Source organism: Euprymna scolopes, chromosome 7, assembly GCF_053919585.1.
Source record: "Euprymna scolopes isolate OS-2025 chromosome 7, ASM5391958v1, whole genome shotgun sequence".
NCBI lineage: Eukaryota > Metazoa > Mollusca > Cephalopoda > Sepiida > Sepiolidae > Euprymna > Euprymna scolopes.
The window spans coordinates 155,484,458-155,509,730 of record NC_136488.1 but is presented as its reverse complement, the minus strand read 5'-3'; the positions used below and the strand labels follow the sequence as shown (position 1 = coordinate 155,509,730).

Here is a 25,273-nt window from a genome sequence, read left to right as displayed (position 1 = left end):
GAAGGCTGATTTTGATCTCAATATTTCGAATTGAGTTGTCTCCTCTTATTTATAAAACATGGCGCATCAAAACACAACGTCCCACTTCATCATATAATTTAATTTTCTTATTTAAAAATATAACTACTTTATCAATTTATGTGATTTTTAGAATATAACATCTTCGTTTCTGTGACGGGTGCATACGTCATAAAGTTCTTAAAAGATTTTTCTGTATTTTTGTTTTGAAAATAGGTTTAATTGTAAATAAGCACCAAAAAATGTCTGCATTTTTGTTTTCTTACTATTTCAGGAAACTTTTCTTGGAATGGGGAGACGTTTGTAAAATCTCGAAACGTCACCGAATTTTGTCAGTAATATTCTGCTCCTATTCTTTAGAAGTTGCTTTCGTTGTTTACAATATATGCATTGGAAAAGACATGGGCACATCTTTCCCGTTTGTTATTTTCGAATTCCGTTGAACACGTCCGCTATTAGCACAAACATATAAACTAAAACCAAAACAAAATATCACAAAGAATATTTCATTAAAAAAATGAAAAACAAAACGAAAAAAAAAAAAAACGAATTATGACATGACGTTTCTAGAGACGCCGTTTTAAACTGGTTATTCAAACTAGTTCGAAAATATTTAATTTCGTTTCCGCTTTGTTAAAGGATCGTTACAGATTATTTCAACAAAAAATTAATACATTCCTGATTAAAATTTAAGACCACTTGAAACTCTTAAAAAATAAAACTTTTTTTTTTTTTAAGGATAGATTTTAAACTCCTCCTACTTAAGTTTACCAATACTACAACCTAAAATGTTATGGGAGAAAAAAGCTACATTCCAAACAGATTCAGAAATTTACATTTTCATAGAATGAGTCATTTTTCACTTGATCAAAATTATAAGACCAGGGTATAAATTCTACGAAATGTAATAATGAGGTCTACCTTCACTGGCTTTGATGACTTCAAAAAAAATTGGCTTTTTTTTTGGCGGGGGGTGCTAGAAATAAGCGTTACCATTAAGGTGCTGGGGATGTTACTCCAGCTTCTGAAGATGGCTTTACAAAGTTCATTTTTTGTTGAATATTGTTTGTCATTTCGATGAACATCTATTGTCATCCATCCTCAAGCATTTTCAATTGGATTTAAGTTCAGTGAGCATGCAGGATATCCCAAGAGATAGACCTCATTTTCTTGCAGAGAGGTCAAGGTCTGTCGTGCAGTATGGATTAGAGCATTATCCTGTTGGAATAAACATCCATTTCCACACAAACGATGGCCCTCCGTCATCAACGATAGTTTTTGTAGCATGCTAATATAACCAGCCGTTGCTTGGCAACCCTTCACCACTTGGAACTCCATCGTAAGAAAAGACACCCTATACCATTAGGGACCCTCTACTACCATGACGTGTGGAGAAATTTTCAGGAGGTATGTTTTCGTTATGCCAATACGGTTGGAAACCATCAGGACCATCTAGATTGAATTTTTTCTCATCAGAAAACAAGGCTTTCTTCCACTTCTCAACGTCCCACAACCAAACATTAAGTGGTCCACCTTGTGACGTAGAAGCAGGCGGGCAATTTGTTTACGCGTTTTATTTACCATTGCTTTTTTTTTTTTTTTTTTTTTTTTGTCGTGTCATCTGATGGTTACTGGACTGCAATCAGCATCTGTGCCTTAATTTGACTAGAAGAAAGCCATCAGTCTTTCACAACAATCCGTCTTATTCTCCTTCTCAATGCAGGAGAATTAGGGGGGGGGGCTACTAGTGGATTTTGTTTTTCCATAATTCTCACTGTTCTTTCGAAAGTTGCAAATCACAGTTTTACTGTGATTTACCTTAGCTGCGATCACCTGCTGTGACAAATCTTGTTTATAGAAATCTAAAATTCGAGCAGGCTCAACTTCGGTAAGTTTGCTTGCATTAGGCATGGTGACACCTTTAAGCAGTGATTACTAATCTGAAACTGAACTAAAAAACAATTTATGCCCATAATTTTGATCAAGTGTAAAATGCCTCATTTTATAAAAATGTAAATTTCTGAATTATATGTCTGGAATGTAACTTTTTTTTCCATAACATTTTTAGGTTGTAATCTTAAGTTGGAGGGGTTTAAAATCTATCCTAAAAAAAAAAAAAAAAAAAAAAAAAAAAAAAAAAAAACAGAAAAAAGGTTTATTTTTAAAGATTTTTAAGTGGTCTTAAGTTTTTGATCAGGAATGTGTCTGCAGTTTTTTAATACTGTCGTTTCATCTATATTTCTATGTCCGTGCAAAAAGCGAAATGTGTTTGACGCAACACGGAGATGACAAAACAAAATTTAAGTTGCCTCAAAACACAATGCAAAACGCTGTAGAAAATATGTTTTGTTTTGTTTTGTTTCGTAGTCGCATAAATTAGAAGTTGAACATATGTATGTGTATAGTTCGTGAAAAGTTCTCGGTCCAGTTAAAATCTTTCGAGTAATTCTTCACCTATCGGACTATAATGGGTAAGTATGGGGCTAATTCCAAAGTTGTTCTGGTAGATGAGACATTTTTCTCGTTGCTTGTATTCGGCATAATATCACTCACATATTGTTCTACCATCGAGTGGAAAACAATATATAGATATAAAATATAGAACAGATTTGTTCCGTTGGGTACAATAATAGAAGTCCGTGCCGGGTAGCAACAACTGGTGATTTGACAAGTAAACTGTTAAGTGGAAAATTGGTAAATTTGATTACTTAAGGGGATGGCTTATCAAGAACTCGTTTACGTTCACTATCTTTATGTAGCTTTTGTAAGCTGTGACTTTTTGGTGGCTTTAATCCCAAGCTGGCATAGAGACTGATGCAGAGCCTACATTGAAACCCCTTGTTCTAATTTATGCCGCTCGAAGGATTACATTATAGCCTTCACGGATCAGCTGTCTTTTTAGATCCTCATATTTCTCTATTTTCTATCTTTGAAAGTAAATGATGCAATCATTACTTTTCCTGTTGTTGTTTTGTTGTGGTTGTTGTTTGTAAAGTCTGGCATCAAACTTTTGAACTCATGCGTTTTGATACAAAAATGAACAATATATATATATATATATATATATATATATATATATATATATATATATATATATATATATATCGGAAACTTTGGCATGGATAAGATAGACAGAGGATTCGAACTTGGTACGTTCAGGTTGTCAGTTCATGTCATTAACCATTTAGCCACCGTCACTTTCAAATTAATATCGATGTTACGTGCAGGAACAGAACTGCTGCATATGATAATTTCATACAATTATGTGTATTTGATTACAATTAGATAATATGACTCCTTTAATGGATCGATATAATCAATATGTATTTTAGGCTATGGAGAACTTGTTTCAGGCCAAGGTGGAAATTTTGTAGGTGATAATATAGCAGCTCTTGTACTAAGCTGCAAACATCCTCGTCATTTTTAAGTCAATACACATCATTTCACATTGTAGTAGAAACTTTGGCACAGATGAGTTAGACAATGCCTAGTCGTTTAGTGCAGGATTCTCCAAAGTTTTCGAATGACGAGCCATATTTTTTTATAGCTATGCAGATCAGTATAAACATAAATGACCTAGACGGGTGTTATACTGTTTTCTCATAAGCTTTTTTTTTTTTTTTTTTTTTTAATGAAATTGGTTCTCCAAAACCTCATTCTTTTAATCATTTTTTTAACAAAAAGAAAAACACTATTTTCTATTTTTCTTGAATATTTTTACATTTTCCATAAGAACTCCGCATAGCTGATTAGATATTTTGGCGGGCCGGATTTGACCCACGGGATGTAGTTTGGAGACTCTTGTTTTAGTGTATCGCAGACGCAGCTCTTGTATGGCTGTTCTAGTGGATGATGATGATAATGATGATGAAAATGAGGAGGAGGAGGAGGAGGAGAAGGAGGAGGAGAAATACTTTGGTAGGCCGGATTTGGCCCGCGGGCGCTAGTTTGGAGACCCCCCTGATAAGTGATAATTTAGCAACTCTTGTATAGTTATACTAAAGTTTAAACATTCTCGTCATTTTTAGGCCAATACACATTATTCCACATTGCAGTAGAAGCATCGACACAGATGAGTTAGACAATGCCCAGTTGTTTAGTGAACCGTGGCTTCTGTTAGCAAGTAGAAAAAAGGTGCGATGAAACGTGGAAACAACAAAAGAAGACAAACCCGCGTGTAAAAATAATTTTAAAAAATGTGTTTTTATTGCGGGAAAATAAATAGTCTCTTTGTTTGTATTTCATGCATCGCTAATTCGTTAGAAGTATGTAGTGGGCGATGATAATCATCATGTTTTCTCCTAATGCTGTTGGTTATGTCGTCTGATGTCTAAAGTCATGAAGTGGATTAGTTGTATTGCGACTGCCATCGCTGAGTATTGACAATGCGATAGGAACGGGGTCGTTGCTTGTCGTAGTCGTGGTAGATTGCTTTGTCGCTTAATGGCAAGTATGGGGTCAAGCTGTAGAAATGCAGTCTTTCATGTTGGCCGCAACAGCTGTTGATAGCGATGTCTTAATGTCACCTGATCGGTCGACCGAAAGGAAGATGCGCAAAGAGAGATGAAATTATGTCTATTTGATCGCATGCACCGAAGTTGTCGAAGGATTAACTTCCGGTTTTGGATAGCCGAGTTGTAAACATGAGAACGACAATATCATATATGCAAACGATAATAACAAAGACACTTGTAATTTGGTTTGGTACATTTCGGCGTGGCCGATCCGGTATAGCCGATTGTGTATCAAATTAGCGCTTCGTCGTTATAGTCAAAATTTTGATTATGTTTTAAAAATTAATTCAGTAAATGAAGATATTTTTTCTTTGAATAAAATTGAAATAAAATTGTTAAAAGAAAAAAAAATGTCTGAATTAAAAAAAATGAAATTTAAAAACGGTAATTTTCAAAATGTTTTAAAATTTAAACTCGAACTAATAAAAAAAGAAAGGACTCGTTAAATATATTTTCTAGAAATTTTTGAATTAATTTATTATTGATATTTTATTTTATTTTTTTAAATAGTGCTTTGCCTATAGAGAGAACCTAATAATATTACACGCGGCATCAGAACACGGTTAGTTAGTTCAGTTTCGGTTCAGTTTCAGCTAAAATTATTTTATTTTTAACTTAAAAATATTTTTTAAAGTTTTAAACATTAAAATTAAGGCGGAGTTATACAACCATCGTAATTTGTATACTGATAGTTTTTTGTTTTGTTTTTTTTTTAGATTTTTTCACTGGATTATTATTGACTGGGCACTAATTAACCAGATTATAAAAAAAAAATTGAAAAAGAAAATCTTATTTCGAAGGGGTTTTCACTTTTTTGTTACAACGTTCTGGTAAATCAGTCTCCCATTTTTCTTTTCTATTTTCTAAACACGAAAACGAATTTGTTGAAAGTAAGTACGATAACTTTTATCATGGACCCTTTTATGATTACTTTCCTTTTTACGTTTTAATCCCATAATCCCTTTTTACTCCCCGCTTCCTCTTCCTGTTCCAAAAAATAAAATATACTTCTCTTTATACTCGTCACACGCTTGTTCGTGTCCTCCTTCAAATCTTCGTTCCAGTTCCTTTTCTCTTCGTTCCAGTTCCTTTTTACTGAAATGCAACTCGTAACAGGTTATGTGCCCAGGAGGGATAATGGAAGCCGATGGAACAGACTTTTATTTGACGGAGATGAAACCAAATACGAAATTTGGAAGACAAAGTGTTTATGTCATTTACGCACGCTCGGCCTAAAGGACGGCATTTTAGGTATACACCTTAATAGAGACGGAAGCGACACTGAGAGAAATGAAGATACTTACGCCGAACTTGTATAGTTTGTGGACGACAAAAGTTTATCCTTAATAATGAGAGAAGCTATAGATAATGGGAGAAAAGCTCTCAAAATATTACGCCAACTCACAAAAAAAAAAAAAAAAAAAAAAAAACTCTCAAAAAGCGTCACAGAATACATGATAAGAACTGAACTGAGACAATTTTAACAGCTCTGAGAAATGCCGGGCAAATAGTTGACAATGCCCTAATTATCGCCATGATATTAAAAGGACTACCAAGCTGCTACGACTCTTTTTCGATTTATGTGACACACAGCAAGAAAGAAATAACATTCCTGGAATTTGAAACAGAACTCCATGGTTTCGACGAAAAATTGAAACATAAAATTCAGTCGACCAGTGACGAAGTGATGAAATTGACATTATCTTTTTCAGAGAATATGATGACGAGCCGTCACTACCATGACGAACGTGAAATATCGTGCTTCACTGCTTCACATGCGGCGGAAAAGGACATTTATCCAAAGAATGTACCAACAACAAACACAAACAGTGAAAACAGTGGTGTAGTTATTGTAAAAGTAACACCCATAAAAGGGAGTTCTGCCGTTACAACCGAAAAGATACAATGAAAAAGACAGCCGACACCAAAGAAAACTCCTCCGCATTCAAAACGGAGGACTACTACTATACCCACAACTTAATACCACATACGAATCTACTAGTCGACGCAGGGGTCACTTTGCACATTATAACAGACGTGAAAAAATTTAAGAATTTCGACCCAATATTCCGTTCTGAAAACCACTACATGGAGTTGGCAGATGGAACTAAAACCAGTGGCTTAGCCTTAAAAAGAGGAGACGCTGAAGTCTGTCTTTTAGACACTAACGGAAACTCCATTACGACTACCTTTAAAAGGGCACTACTTATACCTTTATATCCACAAGATATATTTTCTGTGAAAACTGCGACCCAAAACGGAGCCACAGTTATTTTCGAAGAAGACAGGAATATACTAAAACAAAAATGGAACGAAATTCAAAATACACATGCACAACAGACTATACTACCTAAAAACTGTGGAGGAAGGAAATGCAGAAGATAGTTGTCATCAATGCCATGATATCCACACGTGGCATAAAATACTCGGCCATTGCAATTACGACGACATAACAAAACTAACTGATGTGGTCGAAGGGATGAAAATAAAAAACAAAACTGCAAACAACGAAAACTGCAACGTCTGCATCCAAGGAAAATTTCCCCAGAAAAGAAATAAATCTCCCGACAAAAGAGTGACAAATATTCTGCATTTAGTACATTCAGGCCTGGCCGGCCTCATAGAACCAGCGGATTTAAACGGGAACAAATACGTCATTTCATTCACTGACAACATTTTTGGCGCCATATTTGTATATTTTATTAAAAACAAAATTGACGCCACACTTGCCACCGAAAAATTTCTCACAGATATTTCCCCATACAGCAAAATAAAAATAATGAGGTCGGATAATGGTTCGGAGTTCAAGTCAAACGACTTCGGAAAATTACTCCGCCGTAACAACATAAAATACAAGACCTCAACGCCATACTTGTCCTCATCAAAATGGAACGGCCGAAAGAAACTGGCGAACTCTATTCAAAATGGCAAAATGCCTTATCATAGAAAGTGGCTTACCAAAAACACTGTGGAGCTATGCAGTTATGTCATCTGCAGTTATACGGAACAGATGCTTCAATAACCGTCTAAAACAGATACCCGGGAGAAAACCGAACTTATCAAGGATGCACATTTTCGGTTTGCCTTGCTATGCCATCTCCAGCATAAAAAGAAAGCTAGACCCAAGGTGTCAAAGAGGAATCTTCATCGGATACGACAGAAACAGCCCAGCATATCTTATCTACTACCCAGAAAACGAAAAAGTGTGTAAACACAGACTGGTAAAATTCACTAACAACACCAACGACCAACACACTCAAACACAAACCCACTCATCAAGCGATGATGACGCAAATTTTCCCCTAAGAAACTTTTTAAAAAATTTAAAGTCAAGGGAAAACCCTGAACAGTCCAATGCCAACAAACAAGCCGAATCTATAGTAGAAACAAGCTGTACGCGAAAATACCTGACATGCGAGCACAAAATGCCCAGCTACCTAGAAGAATATGTGACAGTAGTTTAGGATGGGAACGGTCACGCATTAATCGACACTTACCACTGCTACAAGGCTGCACACGGCATACCCCGCACTTACAGAGAAGCTCTGACTTCCCCACCGACACACCACTGGATCCAAGCGATGTGGAAAGAAATTGACTCCCTAAAGGAAAATAATGGATACCATCTAACACCCTTACCCAAATGCAGAACGACAGTAAGCAGTAGATGGGTGTATAAAATCAAAGAAAACGCCGACAGGTCCCCTAAATACAAGGCTAGGTCCATCGCAAAAGGGTACTACCAAACTAAGCGACTAGATTACACTGAGTCTTTTTCTCTGATGGTAATGCAAATAGCTATCCAATACAATCTAATAGTACACCAAATCGATGTAAAAACGGTGTATCTCCATGTTCCAATTGACCACAAAATTTACGTGGAACAACCGGCAGGATTTGAGACAAAAGGGGAAACAGACGAGAAACTAGTCTGTTTACTGAACAAATCCCTGTATGGCCTAAAACAATCAGGTCAAAACTAGAATCAAATCCTCCACAGCTACTTCAGCAGACAAGGCTTTACCTAAATTCAGGTGGACCATTGCATCTATATGTAACACAACAGCAAAGAAAAAGTTATCATCATCTCGTTGGTCAATGATTTAATCATTGCTGCTGATAACATCAACTCACTAAATGACACCAAACAGTTGTTAACATCGGAATTTAAAATGAAAGATCTCGGAAAACAGTACCATTTCCTCGGAATAGACTTCAATATAACCAAAGGTTATATCCAGATAACCCCAGGAAATACCGCAAGGTCATCAGGAGTCTAATTTACCTGATGATCTGCACCTAACCAGACCTATGCTATATTCTCGGGAAATTGTCGCAATATGTGTCCAAGCAACAAGAAAAGCATTGGGTGGCAGCTAAACACATACTGAGATACATAAAGGGTACGACGCAACACCAACTGCACTATGCGAAAACAAATCCACCTAATCGCATATACAGTAACACCGATTGGGTGTCTGATCAATGAGACAGACACAGTACATCCATATATTGCTTTAGCCTAACCCAGGATGGGCCGCCTATTTCCTGGAAGGCAACCTATGGTCGCTCTATTCACATGCGAGGCTGAGTATGTAGTGCTGCAAAAGCCACCCAAGAGGGGCTATATCTTGTGCAACTATTCAAGGAAATGGATCCACACCGAGAACACGTCCCCATAAAAATATTCGGAGACAGTCAAAGCGCTATAGCACTTTCTAAAGACCCCATTCATGTAAACACATCGACATTAGATACCATTTATCCGAGAAGCTCTGAATAATAATAAAATGCAAATAATTTACTGTCCCACAGCAAGTATGATCGCCGACATCATGACAAAACCTCCAACTCGGATGAAGCTGGACAAGTTTAAAAAATGTTTATTCAGACCCTAAACTGACACTAATCTGCTCTCACATAATCTTCACCCTAAAAAGATACGCTAACCAGAATCTATGAATAACCTTGACTCTAAAAAACGACAAAAAAAAACTCTTATACACTAATTCCAACCAATCCTAACAAATCATACTATGACTCTAAAATCAATGATTGCAAATGAGAATTAAATACTTTTTAACAAATAAATATTTGTGAAAAATTTCTACGTTACTTCAACCGCAGATTTCTTGAAGCAAAAGGGAAAGATTCGAAACTCTTAACGTTATCAAGTATGAAGAAGTGTGCATGGTTACTCTAAGAGTAATTCGCAGACATTTATGCTGATGACACTACTATCTATGGTAGCACATCTAAGACCGTAAACGACCAAGTTCTCTCCAATTCTCTCTCCTCTCATCTTGAGCATGTGGTACAATGGGAAAAACAATTCCAGCATGCCGAGTTTATTTATTATCCAAACTGACTTGAGCATAATGGTTGTAATTTCTTGGTTCTGCTATAATAATGGTCATGATGGGTTTTCATGCTTGCTGAACTCTCGTGTAATTGTTTGCAGTGTTCTTCCTTTTCTGGTTCTAATCAACTGGGTAAGGTGGTTGGTATAGGTTTTCCAATTACAGTACTGTACAAGGGTTTATGTTTCACTAGAGGTTCCTTTTATTATCAATTAGCAATAGCAATAAAAGTCTGGGTTTCTTTTTGCTTTTGTTTTTTTACAAAGGAATAACCACTTATCAAGGGATAGAGGCAACTCGTGGATAAGGGTTAGAGAGTGAACAGTGGGCAAAGGAAAATATCATAATAATCGTTAGAAGTGTAAATTTGATAAATTGGATTACTTAAGGGAAACGGCTCATCAAGAACTTGTTTACATTGAACTTGAAGACAGACATATTGAAGTCAGCTTGAAAGCAGGTAAATAGAAGAGAATTCTACAAGTATGCAGTTCTAAGAAATAAGCTTTGTTCATGGAATCTACGTCAGTGGCGTACCTATGTAAAATGGCGCGCATGGCAAAGTTTGAATGTGCGCCCCTTCTTAATAATTTATACCTTAGATATACCTAACTACTAATTTTAATTTTTGTCAAGCAATTTTTGCGCTCATGTCAGAGTGGCGCCCATGGCACGGGCCATGCCTGCCATACCCTAGATACGCCACTGATCTACGTTTAGGTTTAGGCATAGATAAAGAGTGGGGAAAATTATTGATAGTAGTTTCAGCTAGACTGGAGCTCAGACGAGTACTTGCCATGAAATAATGATAGAGCAGAGGCTTGCAACGTCTCTTCTGTGAGAAAGAAGTTGCAAGGAAGAGAAAAGGGCATCCCCCACTAGGCTATGAAGTCTATTTTGAACTCTGTCAAGGCAAGATAAGCTGTTTCTAGCAGCTTCTGCCCAGATATGGCAACAGTACTCCATTCGTGGACATACATGACTCTTATACAGATAGAGAATTGCATCAGAAGTGAGATATCTGCTGGAGTGGTAGAACAATCCCATCATTTTTCCAGCAGCTTTGGCAACGGATTTGATGTATCTGTACCATTGCAGATCAGGAGCAAAGGTCAGAACCAGAAGCTTGTGAAAACATGGAGCCTCCCCAAGACGAGAGCCATTCATTTCAATTGATGCCAGACAGGGATCAGAGCGTTGATGATGTAAAGATAGAAACTTGGTTTTAGATGCATTAAAATTAACCAGCCACCTCTTTCTCCATTGCACCACATGCTCAAGATCAGAGGAGAGAGAATCAGAGAGAACGTGGTCGTTTACAGCCTTTGAAGTGTTGCCATAGATGGTAGTGTCGTCAGCACAAATGTCTACGAATGATTTTAGTATGTGATTTGAGAGATCATTAATATAGATCAGGAAGAGAGTTGGGCCAGGATTGACCCCTGGGGCACTGTTTTCATCAATTGATTTATCATGATGATTAAAGTGTATTCTGTTGTCAATAACTAATTTCAGTGCATATTTATTACATGATTGTAATGAAGTGGATTTATTTTTTTGTTTTATTTTTGTTTTATTTTTTTCTTGTTTTTTTGTGTTTTCTGTTTTTTGTGTTTATTTTGGTTTGTGTTTTTTGTTGTTTTTTTGTTTTTTGTTTTTTTAATGTGTTTTTTTAATGTGTTTTTGTTTTGTTTTTTTTGCTTTTTGTGTCTTATGTGTTTTTGTTTTTGTTTTTATGTGTTTTTTTTTGTTTTATTGGGGAGGTTGTTTTTTTTTGGTTTTTTTAGTTACGTTCACTTCTAACAAGGCATATCGTCACTTGGACGACGTTAGGGGCTACTATTTTGGACCATGCGAAGGAAAGATTAACAAGATGTTGGTTTACATTACATTTAAAGTTCTGCATCTCAGTACAGTCAAGGAAATAGGTAGCAGAAAGGGAATTCCAAAGTCTAGCTGTTCGAGGGAAGAAACTATTAGAATAGAAAGCTTTCTGGTATTTAGGGACCTCAACAGTGAAGTGGGGAGATTTTGTTGTTAAGCGGGTTTGTCAGGGATATCTATGTCAAGGGGGCACAAGTGCAACGAGTTCATCAGAGCACATTCCATTAAAATGCTTGTATAACAGGCACAGGGATTCAGCATTGCGGTGATGGTACAGGGGCTGGAGCTTAGTTGACAAAGTGGGACCTATTAGATTGAAGACTTTTTTGAGGCCCTATCCAAGAGGGAGACACTAGTGGTAGATGCACCACCCCTGATGTGGTGACAATACTCCATGATGTAGTCTTTTAGCACGATAGAGAGAACCTTTTGTTTGCATGTTTTTTTTTTCTTTTTTTAATTTAATTTTTTTTTTTCCAGGACATATGAACTGTAAGAATCTGCGGGAGTTGAAGGAACTAGAGAAATGTCTTAAAATAGAATCTTCTCGAATCAACAAACCGGCTCAGTAAGTCAATTGTGTCATAAAAATCAGATTGTTTTTTTTTTATTTAGCATGTTATTTATTTGCATATTAAACATATCTAATTTTATATATAAACAGAAGACAAAAAAAACAACATCGTCTGCATACAGTAACTCCTTGACCAAGACACGATGCAGCTTGGTTCTGGCATTAAAATCTTCTAAGATTAGAAATGCGACCTGTGGTTCGAAACTTTAACATGACACACTTATCGCAATCCCAAAACGCATGGGCAAGTAGAGCAGAAAAATATATAGAGAAAAGTGTAGGGCCAGGAATATCACCTTGTTTGACACCATTGTCAACAGGGATTTCATCAGACAATTTTCCGTTAAACGAGACTCGAGCTTTCATGTCCTTGTGCAGTTCCTTGAATATTCTAACAAAGGTTGGAGGACACCCTACTTTCTCTAAGATCAATCAGAGAGCATCCCTATTAACGGTGTCAAATGCTTTGGTTAGATCCACCAACACTTGATACAGTGGTATCTGTTGTTCAATTTATTTCTCCTGGACTTGCCAGGCTGAAAAAATCATATCCATAGCTCCTCTGCCAGACCTAAAGCCACTTTGTGACTCTGGAATAGCATTAGGACAAACATCCTCCAGTAACCTGTTTAATAGAAGTCATGCAAGAACTTTCCCAGCAGCTTCCAAAAGCGTGATCACACGGTAGTGGTCACAAACATTCTTCTGTCCCTTTCCATTAAACAGGGTCACCAAGGCACTATCAATCCAATCCTGTGGAACAGGAGCACCTTCCTAGATTTCCTCAACAAAACCAAGGATAGCATTAGCAATATTAACACCTCCAAACCAGATGCCTTGCAACCGTTGACTTGTGCGATAGCCAACTGCACCTCAACCAGACTAGGCAAACGATCCATTCTCAATATGACTTCACATTGTGGTAGGCTATCAATTGCATCAGCATTTACTGCTGAGGGATTGTGAAATCACATATGCATATATATATATATATATATATATATATATATATATACACACACACATATCATATACATATATATACATGCATATCATATATATATATATATATATATATGCACACACATCATATACATATATATACATGCATATCATATATATACCGTGTTTGAATGATATCATAAACAACTCTAATAAAATCTTTGTAAAAGCAGATAAAACCAGAAACTTTTACAAAATAGATAAGCAAGAATATAACAAACAAATCACAGAAAACATTACAAAAAACTAGACACAAACGAATGCGACTACATAGATATAATAAATACTGAAAGTAAACAAATTACCGATAAACTAAAAATTAGCGATAAAGTTGGCAAATTGAAACCTAGAGAGTCATACATTCTGCTTAAAGACCACAAATGGGACTTTAATAATAATTCCAGCACCCGCCTGATAAACCCAACTAAACCAGAAATAGGTAGAATTAGCAAAACTATACTTTCTAGAGTAAACAAACAAATAAAACGGGACCTAGAACTAAACCAGTGGGCAAATACTACCGAAGCAATCACCTGGTTTAAAAATATAGAAAACAAAGATAAATGTACGTTCATACAGTTTGACATCATAGACTTTTATCCCTCGATATCCGAAGAACTTTTTAACATTGCCCTAGAATTTGCCGAGGCATACACTGATATATCCTCGGAAGAAATCAACATCATTAAAAAATGTAGAAAATCAGTTCTAATAAATAACAATAACCAATGGATAAAAACTAAAATGAAAAATTCGTTCGATTTGGCGATCGGTGCCAGAGACTCTGCAGAGGCATCAGATCTTGTGGGATTATTCATTCTATATACCCTCACAAGGATATTCGATACTACGGATATCGGCCTATATAGAGATGACGGACTAGCTATAATAAAAAACTCCAACAAAGTCAAGGGAGAAAACTAAGAAAATCATACACAAAGAAATGAAAAAATTAGGTCTAAAAGCGGACGTATCAGCTAACATAAAAATAACAAACTTCCTGGACGTCACGTTAAACTTAGATAAAAACACATATGAACCATACTTAAAAGATAACGCTACTCCAATTTAGGTAAACCCTAAGTCCAACCACCCACCATCAATTATAAAACACATTCCTAACTCGATCGTAAGTAGACTTAGTAATAACTCAAGCGATGAAAATGCATTTAACAGGTCAACCAATATCTACGAAACAGCCCTAAAAAATAGTGGATACAAAAATATCGATATCAAATATAAGCAACAAAACACCAACAGCTATAATAAAATTAAAAATAGAAGAAAAAGAACTATAATTTGGTATACGGCCCCATACAATCAAATGTTAAAAACAAAACCTGGCAAGAAATTTCTAGATCTTATTCAAAAACACTTTCCCGCAACCAACCCCTTACACAAAATCTTCAATAAAAATACTTTGAAGTTATCTTACAGTTGTTGCGAAAATTTAGAGATGATAATTAAAGCACATAATAACAAAATACTAAATGAAAACAATGTAAACAACAACAAAATAAACAATAAAAAAAGTACACACCATGACAGAAATAAAACCAACACTAGCAGAAATAATAATAATAATAATAATAATAATAATAATAATAATAATAATAACAAACCAACCCCGGACAAGAACAACCATACCATAAATAATAATACTAATAATGAACAAGATAAATGCAATTCACAAAATAAAACTTACTCTAGGATAGCGATACAAAATAGCTTTAAAACTAACAATAACAATAGAAAACAAACAAATAAACAAATTAAATAAACATGAATATACATAAACGATCACACATATATGTATATATATGTATATATGTGTGCATGTGTGTGTGTGTACACATAGGTATATTCATATATAAAAAAAAAAAATACACATAGGTATATTCATATATTTAAAAAAAAAAAAAGGAGGGAAAGATCCACCTTAAACCACTAACCTAGTTCTAAAACAGATCCTTTGTTCGATAAAATGCATGCCCATTGGCTGATAGGAGGGGGCGCGGTGGATACTAGAAAGCTGATTGGCTAACTAGAAATCCTCAACATATACAAAAACAAGAAGCGACCACAAAATTCGCGCATAAGCCTGACGAATCCTACAGTGGATGAAATGCAGAATATTCAGTGTAGCTTAATCGCCATATATATTTTATAAATTACTAATTAGCTCTACCTACGTATTGAGCACTTTTGAAGTAAATACTTAAAGTTTACGCATAAATCTATACTTTCGTATATTAAATTTGTGTGAGTAAATGAAGTAGTTATATATATATATATATATATATATATATATATATATATATATATATATATACTATTTATTTGTTTTTACATAAGCAGTAATATGTTGCTACACAGTCTTGAGCATGTTTCGGAAAGCTAGTTACCAGTAACTAGAGACCTCTTCAGGCAATACAGCTTATACTAAAGCAAAGTTTGCAATGAAAATATCAAGTCTTCTCATCACAGGGAGTTAATATCGGAAGGTTCTGTCAAATGTTGTGAAAAATAAGACTTGGTTGTATGTAAATAAGAACCAATAGGGGTGCGATTTGAGTCTGTGTTGAGATATAGGAAGGAAGGGGAAAGGGTCGGGGTTAAATATCGAAATAGAGGTAATGGAAGACTAGAAAGAATAGTATTTGTATGTGTCTGTTATGGCCGCCCTAAATCTTAAATATACTACTGTGTATAGGTTCAATCAGCAGGGGAATGTGAATTTAACATATCTATGCTAAAAGGGGTTTCAGATTTAATTGAGGTTATTCAGTTATAAAAATGCTTTTAATTTTACTATAATTTTTTGTGGTCAGAAAATGTAAGACTTGTTACCCTCTTGTATATCATTCTTACATACATTAGTGAAGAGGTTAAGAGATAAGGAAGAAAAGGAAAAGATGCAAACGAGAAAAAAGGGGGAGAAAAAAGGGGAAGAAAGGAAGAATGGAAAGAAGGAAAAGGGGGAAAAGCATAAATAATTTATTGGTGATTCTAAAACATGTCTTCCTCTTTTCTACTCGTCCCCCATCTCCGTCCACTCCTCCCACCCTTACTCCCATTTCTCGAGATTGATCTTACGATTATGACATCATGATCTGCTCATAGTCATTGGAAACAATTTGATCTCAACCAAAATATGCAATGCTGTTTTATGTCGTCTTATGACTGTTTTGAACCTGGATTTTATTTTCCAGGCTTTATTTTTTCTTACTTTTACTTATTGTTGTTGTGGAATTAATACTCATTCGATCTGAAGTTTTCTTTTTTTCTCTTTTAGCCATTTGTATTTTTAATGTAATTTGAAAATGAAATGTTTTAAAATATTTCTTTTTTTTTTTTTTCAGGGTGAAATTTCAACCCTATATATTCACAAGTTTGGAGCCTTATTATGACACAAGCCTGGTCAGATACATGATGGAACACGTGAGTTAATCATCCAATGTGTTGTATAAAAAAAAATTTAAAAAAAAAAAAAAAAACTAATATTGGGATATTTCATTTTATGCGTTTTTATCTTAAGTTGAGAAGAAAGTTCTTGTGTAATTTTTAATTTTGATTTCAAATGATGTATTTTCAAATAAGTTTTCGTTATAATACTTTTACTTTATATATAATCTTAAAGATCGTTTTCTGTTCTATCTAATCGTTTAGATTAGAATCGTTTTAAAACAATTATGTCTTCTTTTCAGAACGTTGAATACAAGATGAAAAAAAAGTAAAATTCGCACAATTTTCTTATTTCAATTCAAGCTAGGCCAAAAAGCTGCTGAAACAGCTCGTGATATCAACAAAGCGTTTGGCACAGGAAGCACTACTGAACACACAGTACAATGGTGGTTTAAGAAATTTCGTGGAGACGACGAGTCTTGAAGATGATGGGTGTAGTGATCAGCCATCGGATGCTGACAATGATCAATTAAGAGCTTTAGTCAAAGCCAATCAACACTCAACTGTTCAAGAACTTGTTTCTGAATTAGATGTAACATATGCGACGATTTCCGACCACTGGAGAGAGATTGGAAAGACAAAAAAAAATAGATAAATGGGTGCTTCATGAATTGGACGACAATCAAAAGAAACGCCATTATGAAGTGTCATTTTCCCTTCTTTTACGCAACAAGAATGACCCATTTCTCGACTGGGTTGTGACTTGCAATGAAAAGTGGGTTCTTAACAACAACCGGCGATGCTTAGCTCAGTGGTTAGACGCCAAAAAAGCTCTACACACTTCCTGAAGCCAAAAGAAGGTTATGTTGATTGTTTGGTTGTTTGCGACCAGTTTCATCCATTACAGTTTTTGAATGCTGGCAAAACTATTATAGCAAATAAGTACTGTCAACAAATGGATGAAATGCATCAGAAAATCCAACAACAGCCAGCATTAGTCAACAGAAAAGGCTAAACAATTCTGCTTCAACTGCTGTACTCTCCAGACCTCTCACCTACCGACTACTACTTTTTGCAAGCATCTCGATTAACTTTCTGCCTGAGAAATACTTCAAAAACCTAAGCAATGCCAAAAACGCCTTCAGCAACTTCATCGCTACCAGAACATAAGAATTTTACGTTACTGGTAAAAAGGCACTTTTTTTGCGTTGACAAAAGCGTGTTGATTCTGATAGTGCTTATTTCGATCAATAAATTTCCGTTTGAGCCGAGATATGTTCATCTGAATTTAAAAATTAAAAACCGCAAGAACTTTCTTGTCAACTTGATAGCAACACCCATGGTGGACCTTATTCTTCATCAAGTGTACCGCCATATTGGATCGGGTCACGAACTTCGTAATATGTGTCTTAAGATTATTATTACAAAGAGAACCGTGATTGGCTACGCACGAAGATCGAAAATGAATGTAAAAAAATAATGATTAAGAAATAATTGCAATTACATATGTACGTATTTACAATCATACCACCCTGAAATAAAAACGACCTATCTCTAGATAAAATTAGATATGGGTATATGTTGATATATTTACATGTATAGGATTGACGCATAAACTAATTAACCGATCATTATAAATTTTGAAATACAGCTGTTGTATCTGTTCACTCTAGGAATGCAATCAGGCACTAAAAAAAAAAAATGAATACTGCATTTGTTAAACCACATGAACCTTATTTTATCATTTTATGAATCCACAGGTTAAATAGTTAACTTTTTTTTTCCTTGAAAAATGTTATTAACACTTATCATGTATAGGAAAAGTGAAGCACTGCATCCATTGCTAATTAACAAAAAAGAAAATTGATTCTACTTTCTTAGGATATGACCTTTTTTTAATTTTTTTATTACATTTTCACCCTAAACAAGACACATTGCCACTTTGATGTAGGGGGCTACTATCAATGACATAATCTACAGGGGTACTATGTGGGGTGTTGGGTAGCAAGATGTCGGCCCACGTTACACTTGAACTTCTGCATGTCAGTACAGTTGGGGAAGCAGAAACCCGGAAGGGAATTCCAAAGTCTAGCGGTTCTAGGGAAGAAACTACTGGAGTAGAAGACTCTCTTACATCTAGGGATCTCTACTGTGAAGGGCTGGGATTTAGCTGCTTGTCGGGTTTGTCAGGGATATTTACATTGAGGGTATACGAGTGCTTGCAGTTCGTCAGAGCATTCACCGTTAAAGTACTTGTAGAACAGGCAGAGGGATGCTACATTTCTGGATTGGACAGAGGCTGAAGCTTAGATGACAGTTCAGGGCCTATCGGGTTGGTGAATCTCTTTTGAACCTTGTCTAGGAGTGAGAGACTAGTAGCAGATGCACCAGCCCAAATGTGACAACATTACTCCATGCATGAGCGAATATATATACCTTATAGAGGTACAGGATACTTTCGGGCGTTAGTAGCTTTCTAGCACGGTAGAGAGAACCTACCTTCTTTGCAGCGGTCCTGGCAATGCTCTCAATGTAATTGTTCCAACTCATGCTTCCTTTGAACGTTAGGCTGAGGAGTTTAAAAGATGTACTTTCAGATAAAGAGTCTTTGGTCATTGCTTAAACTATATTCGATGGTGAGGTCCCAGCTTGCAGACTTTGGGGAGTGTGGAGCCACCCTTTAATTGCCATTGCTTCCAGGTCCACTCTGACCCGTAGTGGTAGTACCTGTTAGAGTCTCAACTATGGATTAAATAGAAACCGACTTGAAAAAAAAAAACAAATATATTCTATTAAAGAAAATTTTCTTCAAAATCACTGGATTCGGCATTAAATAACCTGAAAAGGGTTGATATGCCGTAAAACAAAAATAACAACCAACCATCTTAGGCTATTACATGTAGAAAACATAAAAAGTAGGTTGTAAATTTTTTTTTTTTTAATCTAAGATTTTGGAGTTGGGAATCACTTTCAAGTGTAAATTTAATGTAAAATGATTACAATCACATGGTAATGAACTAGGAAGCGTTTTCCAGGACTTGACTTTAAACATGCTATCTAACCTGGAAGTGGGTGATCATTTTACGTTAAATCTATATGTGAAAGTGATTCCCTATTCTCAAGTACAGGGTGGAATGATAAAGTTGTCGCCCTAAAGAAAACAACACTACTGCTTTCGTTTAAAACTTTTATAGTCCAGCGGGTTCAGGTCAGGGAAGGAGGAGGCCATTGAGAGAAGAGTACAAAGTCGTAGCACTCCTTTTGAAGCTAAACCTGGGTCTCTTTGGACTTGTGGGCCGGTGCCGGGTCCTGCTGCCACACCTAGGGTCTGCCAGAAGCCACCTGATTGCACCAGGACATCATCACACTCTTCAGCACATCCAGGTACACTTCGAAGATGTGAGATGGCATGATGTGGCCCTCAAAACCACACCAAAGACCATAACCATGGCCGGAAATTTTGTTGAGCTGTACTCTTAAGCATTGAACTGTTGAATTTGCATTTTGATGGTGCTGGCAATGGTCCTGTTGTCATAACTTGGATCAGTAGAGAGCATGGGTTGTATAGCGGCGCATCTCTGATCTCGTTTGTTGAACATTGTGTCACTTTCAAACATGACAGAAGGCTCCTATCGCTCTTGGGATTTGTACACAATTAACCAACTAGTAGATGGTATGCAACAAAGAAAATTGGTTTTCATCAAACGGAAATGAAATCATGTCATCTTTTCTATGGCGAAAATTTTATCGTTCCAGCCTGCATAAAATATTGTTTTTGTTTTTTTTTTATCTCCTACGTTTTTTATCTCTTACTTTTTTTTTTTTGTTTTTTATCTCCTACTCTGTTTTTAAGTAATCTCCTAAAAAAAGTAGAATTTAATTTTCATTTTTAGGAGAATTAGCACAGGATGTAGGACTCCACCTCATGTCTTACCCTGTATAATTTTGGACTTTTGCTACTGACAATAGAATTGTTATCATTCTTATTAGAAATGATGTTTTTGCTTTTTGTTTTTTCATTTTGATGCAGCCTCGTGGGCCTTATCCAGGCTACCGTAGTCGCCAGACGGCTTTAGGCTTATGTGACCCGGCAGAAGACCTCAAGCTGGACACATACATCCTTCCAAAGGTTTCCGTGAAAACACTCAAGAAAATTCAAGACAGCTACAAAAAGATGTAAGTGATTGTTTAGATACACACAGGTTTAGGAGGCATACAGAAGGCTACTTGAATCTCTATTAACGCATGTAGTCATGATCTTTCTATAACATAAATCTCACCTGTCTATTTAAATGTATGTATGTATGTATGTATGTATGTATGTATGTATGTATGTATGTATGTCTGCCTAAAACTTTCCATGAGGCGACGGATTTTCATGAGATCGGTACCGTTTTTAAGCTTGACCCATCAGACGACAAATATCGAAAATTTGGCTAAAAATATCAATCCCTTCACTCTCAACTGGGCACTTTTCTACAGGGTGGGTCGGTTTTTTCGCCGATATTTTCGAAAATCATCCCCTCTTTTCGATTGTCTAGTTTTAATTTAAACCTACGTCACTGCCAGTTTGGCGATGGGCGCAACAGCAAAAACGTCAGGCTTTTTTTTTCACATTCTCTTCCTCCTTCGCGGTACAGGTTCGAGCCTGCCTGCCTACTACCACTTTTTCTTCTTGCTCAACACACACCTCCAAACACCCGGGCAATGCTGGGCACCCGGGTTAGTTCCCTATAAATCTAAACGAATAAACGCAAAAGTTTTTTCATTCATTTATTACTCTTATATTACCATAAAAACAGATTCCTATAATTTAAATAAATAATACAAATACTCTAGTTTGAAATAGCAATTTTCTTGGTCTGTCATGCTTAAGTTTGAAATAGCAATTTTCTTGGTTTGTCATGCTTAAGTTTGAAATTGCAATTTTCTTGGTCTGTCATGCTTAAGTTCGAAATAGCAATTTTCTTGAGACTGTCATGCTGAAATATTTCCTCTTTCTTTTCATTCCTTTATACTCTTTAAAAAGATAAATAGATTAATATCAAAATTAACAAACTTTGCAAAATGACATTGAGTTCACAAAACCAGCTAGTATCTAATAAGTATGACAGAGGTGATCTATCTATCTATCTATCTCTTTATGTCTCTGTTTTCATTTCACCCAAAATAAAACTGAATATTTATATCTATCCATAACGAACAGAATAATTAACCAACGACAATCAAAAGTGATAATTTTTAATAGTTTTTTTTTTTTATGGAGGAGGGGGGGGGGATAGATAAGGCATGAAGTCACTTGATGTAAGGAGCTAAAAAAAGACACACACACACACACGCACATACATACATACACACACTTCAGGATTAAAAACTAACCAACAGTTAGTGGTATATGGATAAACAAGGCATGAAGCCACTGAATGTAAGAACTTAAAAAATACTATTTCAAGGTCAAAAATTAGTCAACCAAAAGTGTAAGATAGATAGATTCTGGCACAGAAAATTTTTTCCCTTTGTCAGAAAACATTGCTCATGGAATGTAAGAACTAAAGGACAAAATAAGAGAAACAAGAGTTATGGATTTGCACAAACTATGACTCTTTCGGTCATGTGTTATCTGGATATTATTTCAAGGTAAAAAATACTTGCCAACAATAAGTGCTACGTGGATAGATTCTAATCCATAAAACGGCATTTCATCCCCTTTGTCAGAAACACGGCTCATGGCATGTGAGGACTAAAGCACAAAATAAGGGAAGAAAGAGGTTGTTGAAAGTAAACGCAAGATCCACTTTTTATTTTCCTTACGTTGTCAACAGAAATATTGATTCTTCTTTTTTTATTTGAAGCAAAGCAATAATGAGGCCGAAAACTGTTGTGCAAAGACAAACGAGAAAATGATTTGTGAAGTTAGGAACCTTTTTTTTAGCAGTGGAGGGTGTTTGCGTGTTTGTTGATGGTGGTTAACAAAGTTCCAACACCAGAGAGTATACTATATCTTTACAAAGCCACAATTTGCCTATGCATGGCACATCTGGGCTGGAGCATCTACCACTAGTCTCACTTTTAAACAGTGTCCAAAGAAAAAGAGTCTGAAATCTAATAGGTCCCGCACTATCAGTCCAGCTCCAACATCTGTCCCATCACTGCAATGTTGAATCCCAGTGCCTTTTTTGCAAATACTTTAATGGAATATGCCCTGATTTACTCAATGAACTTGAAGTCGGACGTTATGCCTTCTAACTTTGCAATTTTGTATTAAACCACAGTACAATTTTTTTTTTTCCTTATCAATAAAAATTGCCTATTTAGTAAGAAAATAGACCCCCCCCCCTGGATTTAGGCCAACCATTACTCTTTCGGTCATGTGTTATCGAGATGATATTTCAAGGGCAAAAACTTGCCAATGATAAGTGTTAAATGAATAGATTCCGGCCCATAAAACATTAATTCTTCCCCTTTTTGTCACAAACATCGCTCATGGAATGTGAGGACTAAAGGACAAAATAAGGGAAGCATGAGTTACGGGGTTGCAGAAGGTAAACCCAAAATCCATTTTCTATTCTCCTTACGTTGTCAGCAGAAATATTGATTCATCCTTTTTATTTCAAGTAAAGCAAACAGAAAACTGCTGTGCAAAGACAAACAAGAAAATGATTTGTGCAGTTGGGAGCCTTGGGGGGGGGGGTCTTGTTTGTTAGTGGTTGACGAACTTACATTATTATTTTTCACACCTGAGAGTATTCTATATCTCTACAAAGCCATCATTTGCCCATGTATCGAACGCTGTTGCTACATCTTGACTGGTGCATCTACCACTAGTCTCTCGCTCAGACGGGGACACAAAAAGAGTCTCAAATCTAATAGATCCCGCACTGTCAGCCAAGCTCTAACCTCTGTCCCATCGCTGCAATGTTGAATCCTGGTGTCTGTTTTACAAATAATTTAATCAAATGTGCTTTGATTAACTCAATGCACTCGTGCCACCTCGACATACATGATTCTTTCTAACCCAACAAGCAGCAAAATCTCACTCCTTCACTGTTGAGGTCTCTAGATGCTGGAAAGATTTCTACTTTAATAGATTTTTTTTCCACCTCGGACTACTATAATTTGGAATTCCCTCCCTGTTTACTGCCTGTACTAACTTGCATATGTTTAAATGTAATATGATCAGACATCTCACTGCTCAACTCCCCATAGTCCTCTGTTAGGTATGATCCCAAATAGTAGCCCCTTACATCCCAAGTGGCAATATATCTTGTTTGGGGGTGAAGAGTAATAAATTTATTTTTTTTATTAAGATCATCTCAGGTCAGGCAGCTTATTTTTCCCAGAATCAGACAGTTTTTACGAGCTTTCTTTTTTTTTTTTTTTTTGTGAAGTTGTTTTAGAGTGTGAGATTTGACTCATTCATAATCTGTGATTGGTTTTATTGGATTTTTTTTATTTTTTTATTTTTGTCTGCTTTTTATCCCGTGTTTTCTGAACAAAAGTTCCTTCTTAATTTTAGACCGTCGGCGACACTTTACTCTACCACAAAAAAAAAAAAAAAAAAAAAAAAAGAGAGACAAATATGCATTTTCTTTTTAGCACCTAATAAAGTTTATTTTTAAGAGAAACAATATTTTTTTCTCTTAACTTAAAAAAAAAAAATAAATCTTTGAAGAATTCTCATTGGTTGAATGTTATCACATTTTGATCTCAATCAATCACTTTCTGAATTTTTTTTCACTATTATAAGTACAAACGACCTATGTTGTTTATATTACACTATCAGAGACACCCAACGTTGTCCGAGATTGAATTAGGATCAACAAATATCCTACACTTCCAATACTTTTATTGCCATCGAAATCTGTGAAATTTGCCACTTTTCAATCCAACCAATTAATTGGCTGTTCTAGTTGGGAACCCACCATGAAGCACAGGGAGGAAACTTCACATGCCTCCTCTCAGTGATTTAGTCTAGAATACATTGTTGTCAGCATTGCACTGTAGAGAACCTACGGTTGATTTTATAAAATGATTTTTATATATAATGGCTTGAATTAAAGTTTAAAACGCAAACGTTAAGTATTATGGTTGAATTGTGCTCTAAACAGACACATTATTTCAAACGCTCCCCTATCTTATCAAATAACCTACTGTTGGTTTTATATGTCTGGACTTTCTGCTTGTGCAGTGATAAAAACTTCTAAAATGCACTTGTGATATCAGAGTGTTCAGTTTGGTCGAAATCGAACTGTTCCTTCTTTAATCAGATTTTTTGGATTATAAAATTTGGATACTTATAGGGGGCATTCTAATACAAATCCTATCTAAGAACGCTGTCAAATACATAAAGTACATTTGTGTGAAATTTCATAAAAAATCGACCAAGCCATTTCCGTACGGAACTCACACACACACACACACACACACACACACACACACACACACACACAAAATGTGACTTTTATATATAATTAGAGATCTAGGTATTAAAAACTTTGACATTTATTTAACCCTTA

General features: G+C 35.7%; 1 protein-coding gene across 1 annotated transcript in view; it reads left to right on the top strand.

Moving 5' to 3' along the window:
- The window catches only part of LOC145280082 (uncharacterized), a 50,141-nt gene that overhangs the window by 5,553 nt on the left and 19,315 nt on the right, over positions 1 to 25,273 (top strand). The window contains exons 2-4 of the mRNA XM_080131790.1: positions 12,257 to 12,344; positions 16,715 to 16,793; positions 20,788 to 20,933. Coding sequence (XP_079987916.1) covers positions 12,257 to 12,344; positions 16,715 to 16,793; positions 20,788 to 20,933 — 313 coding nt within the window. The remainder of the gene's footprint in view (positions 1 to 12,256; positions 12,345 to 16,714; positions 16,794 to 20,787; positions 20,934 to 25,273) is intronic.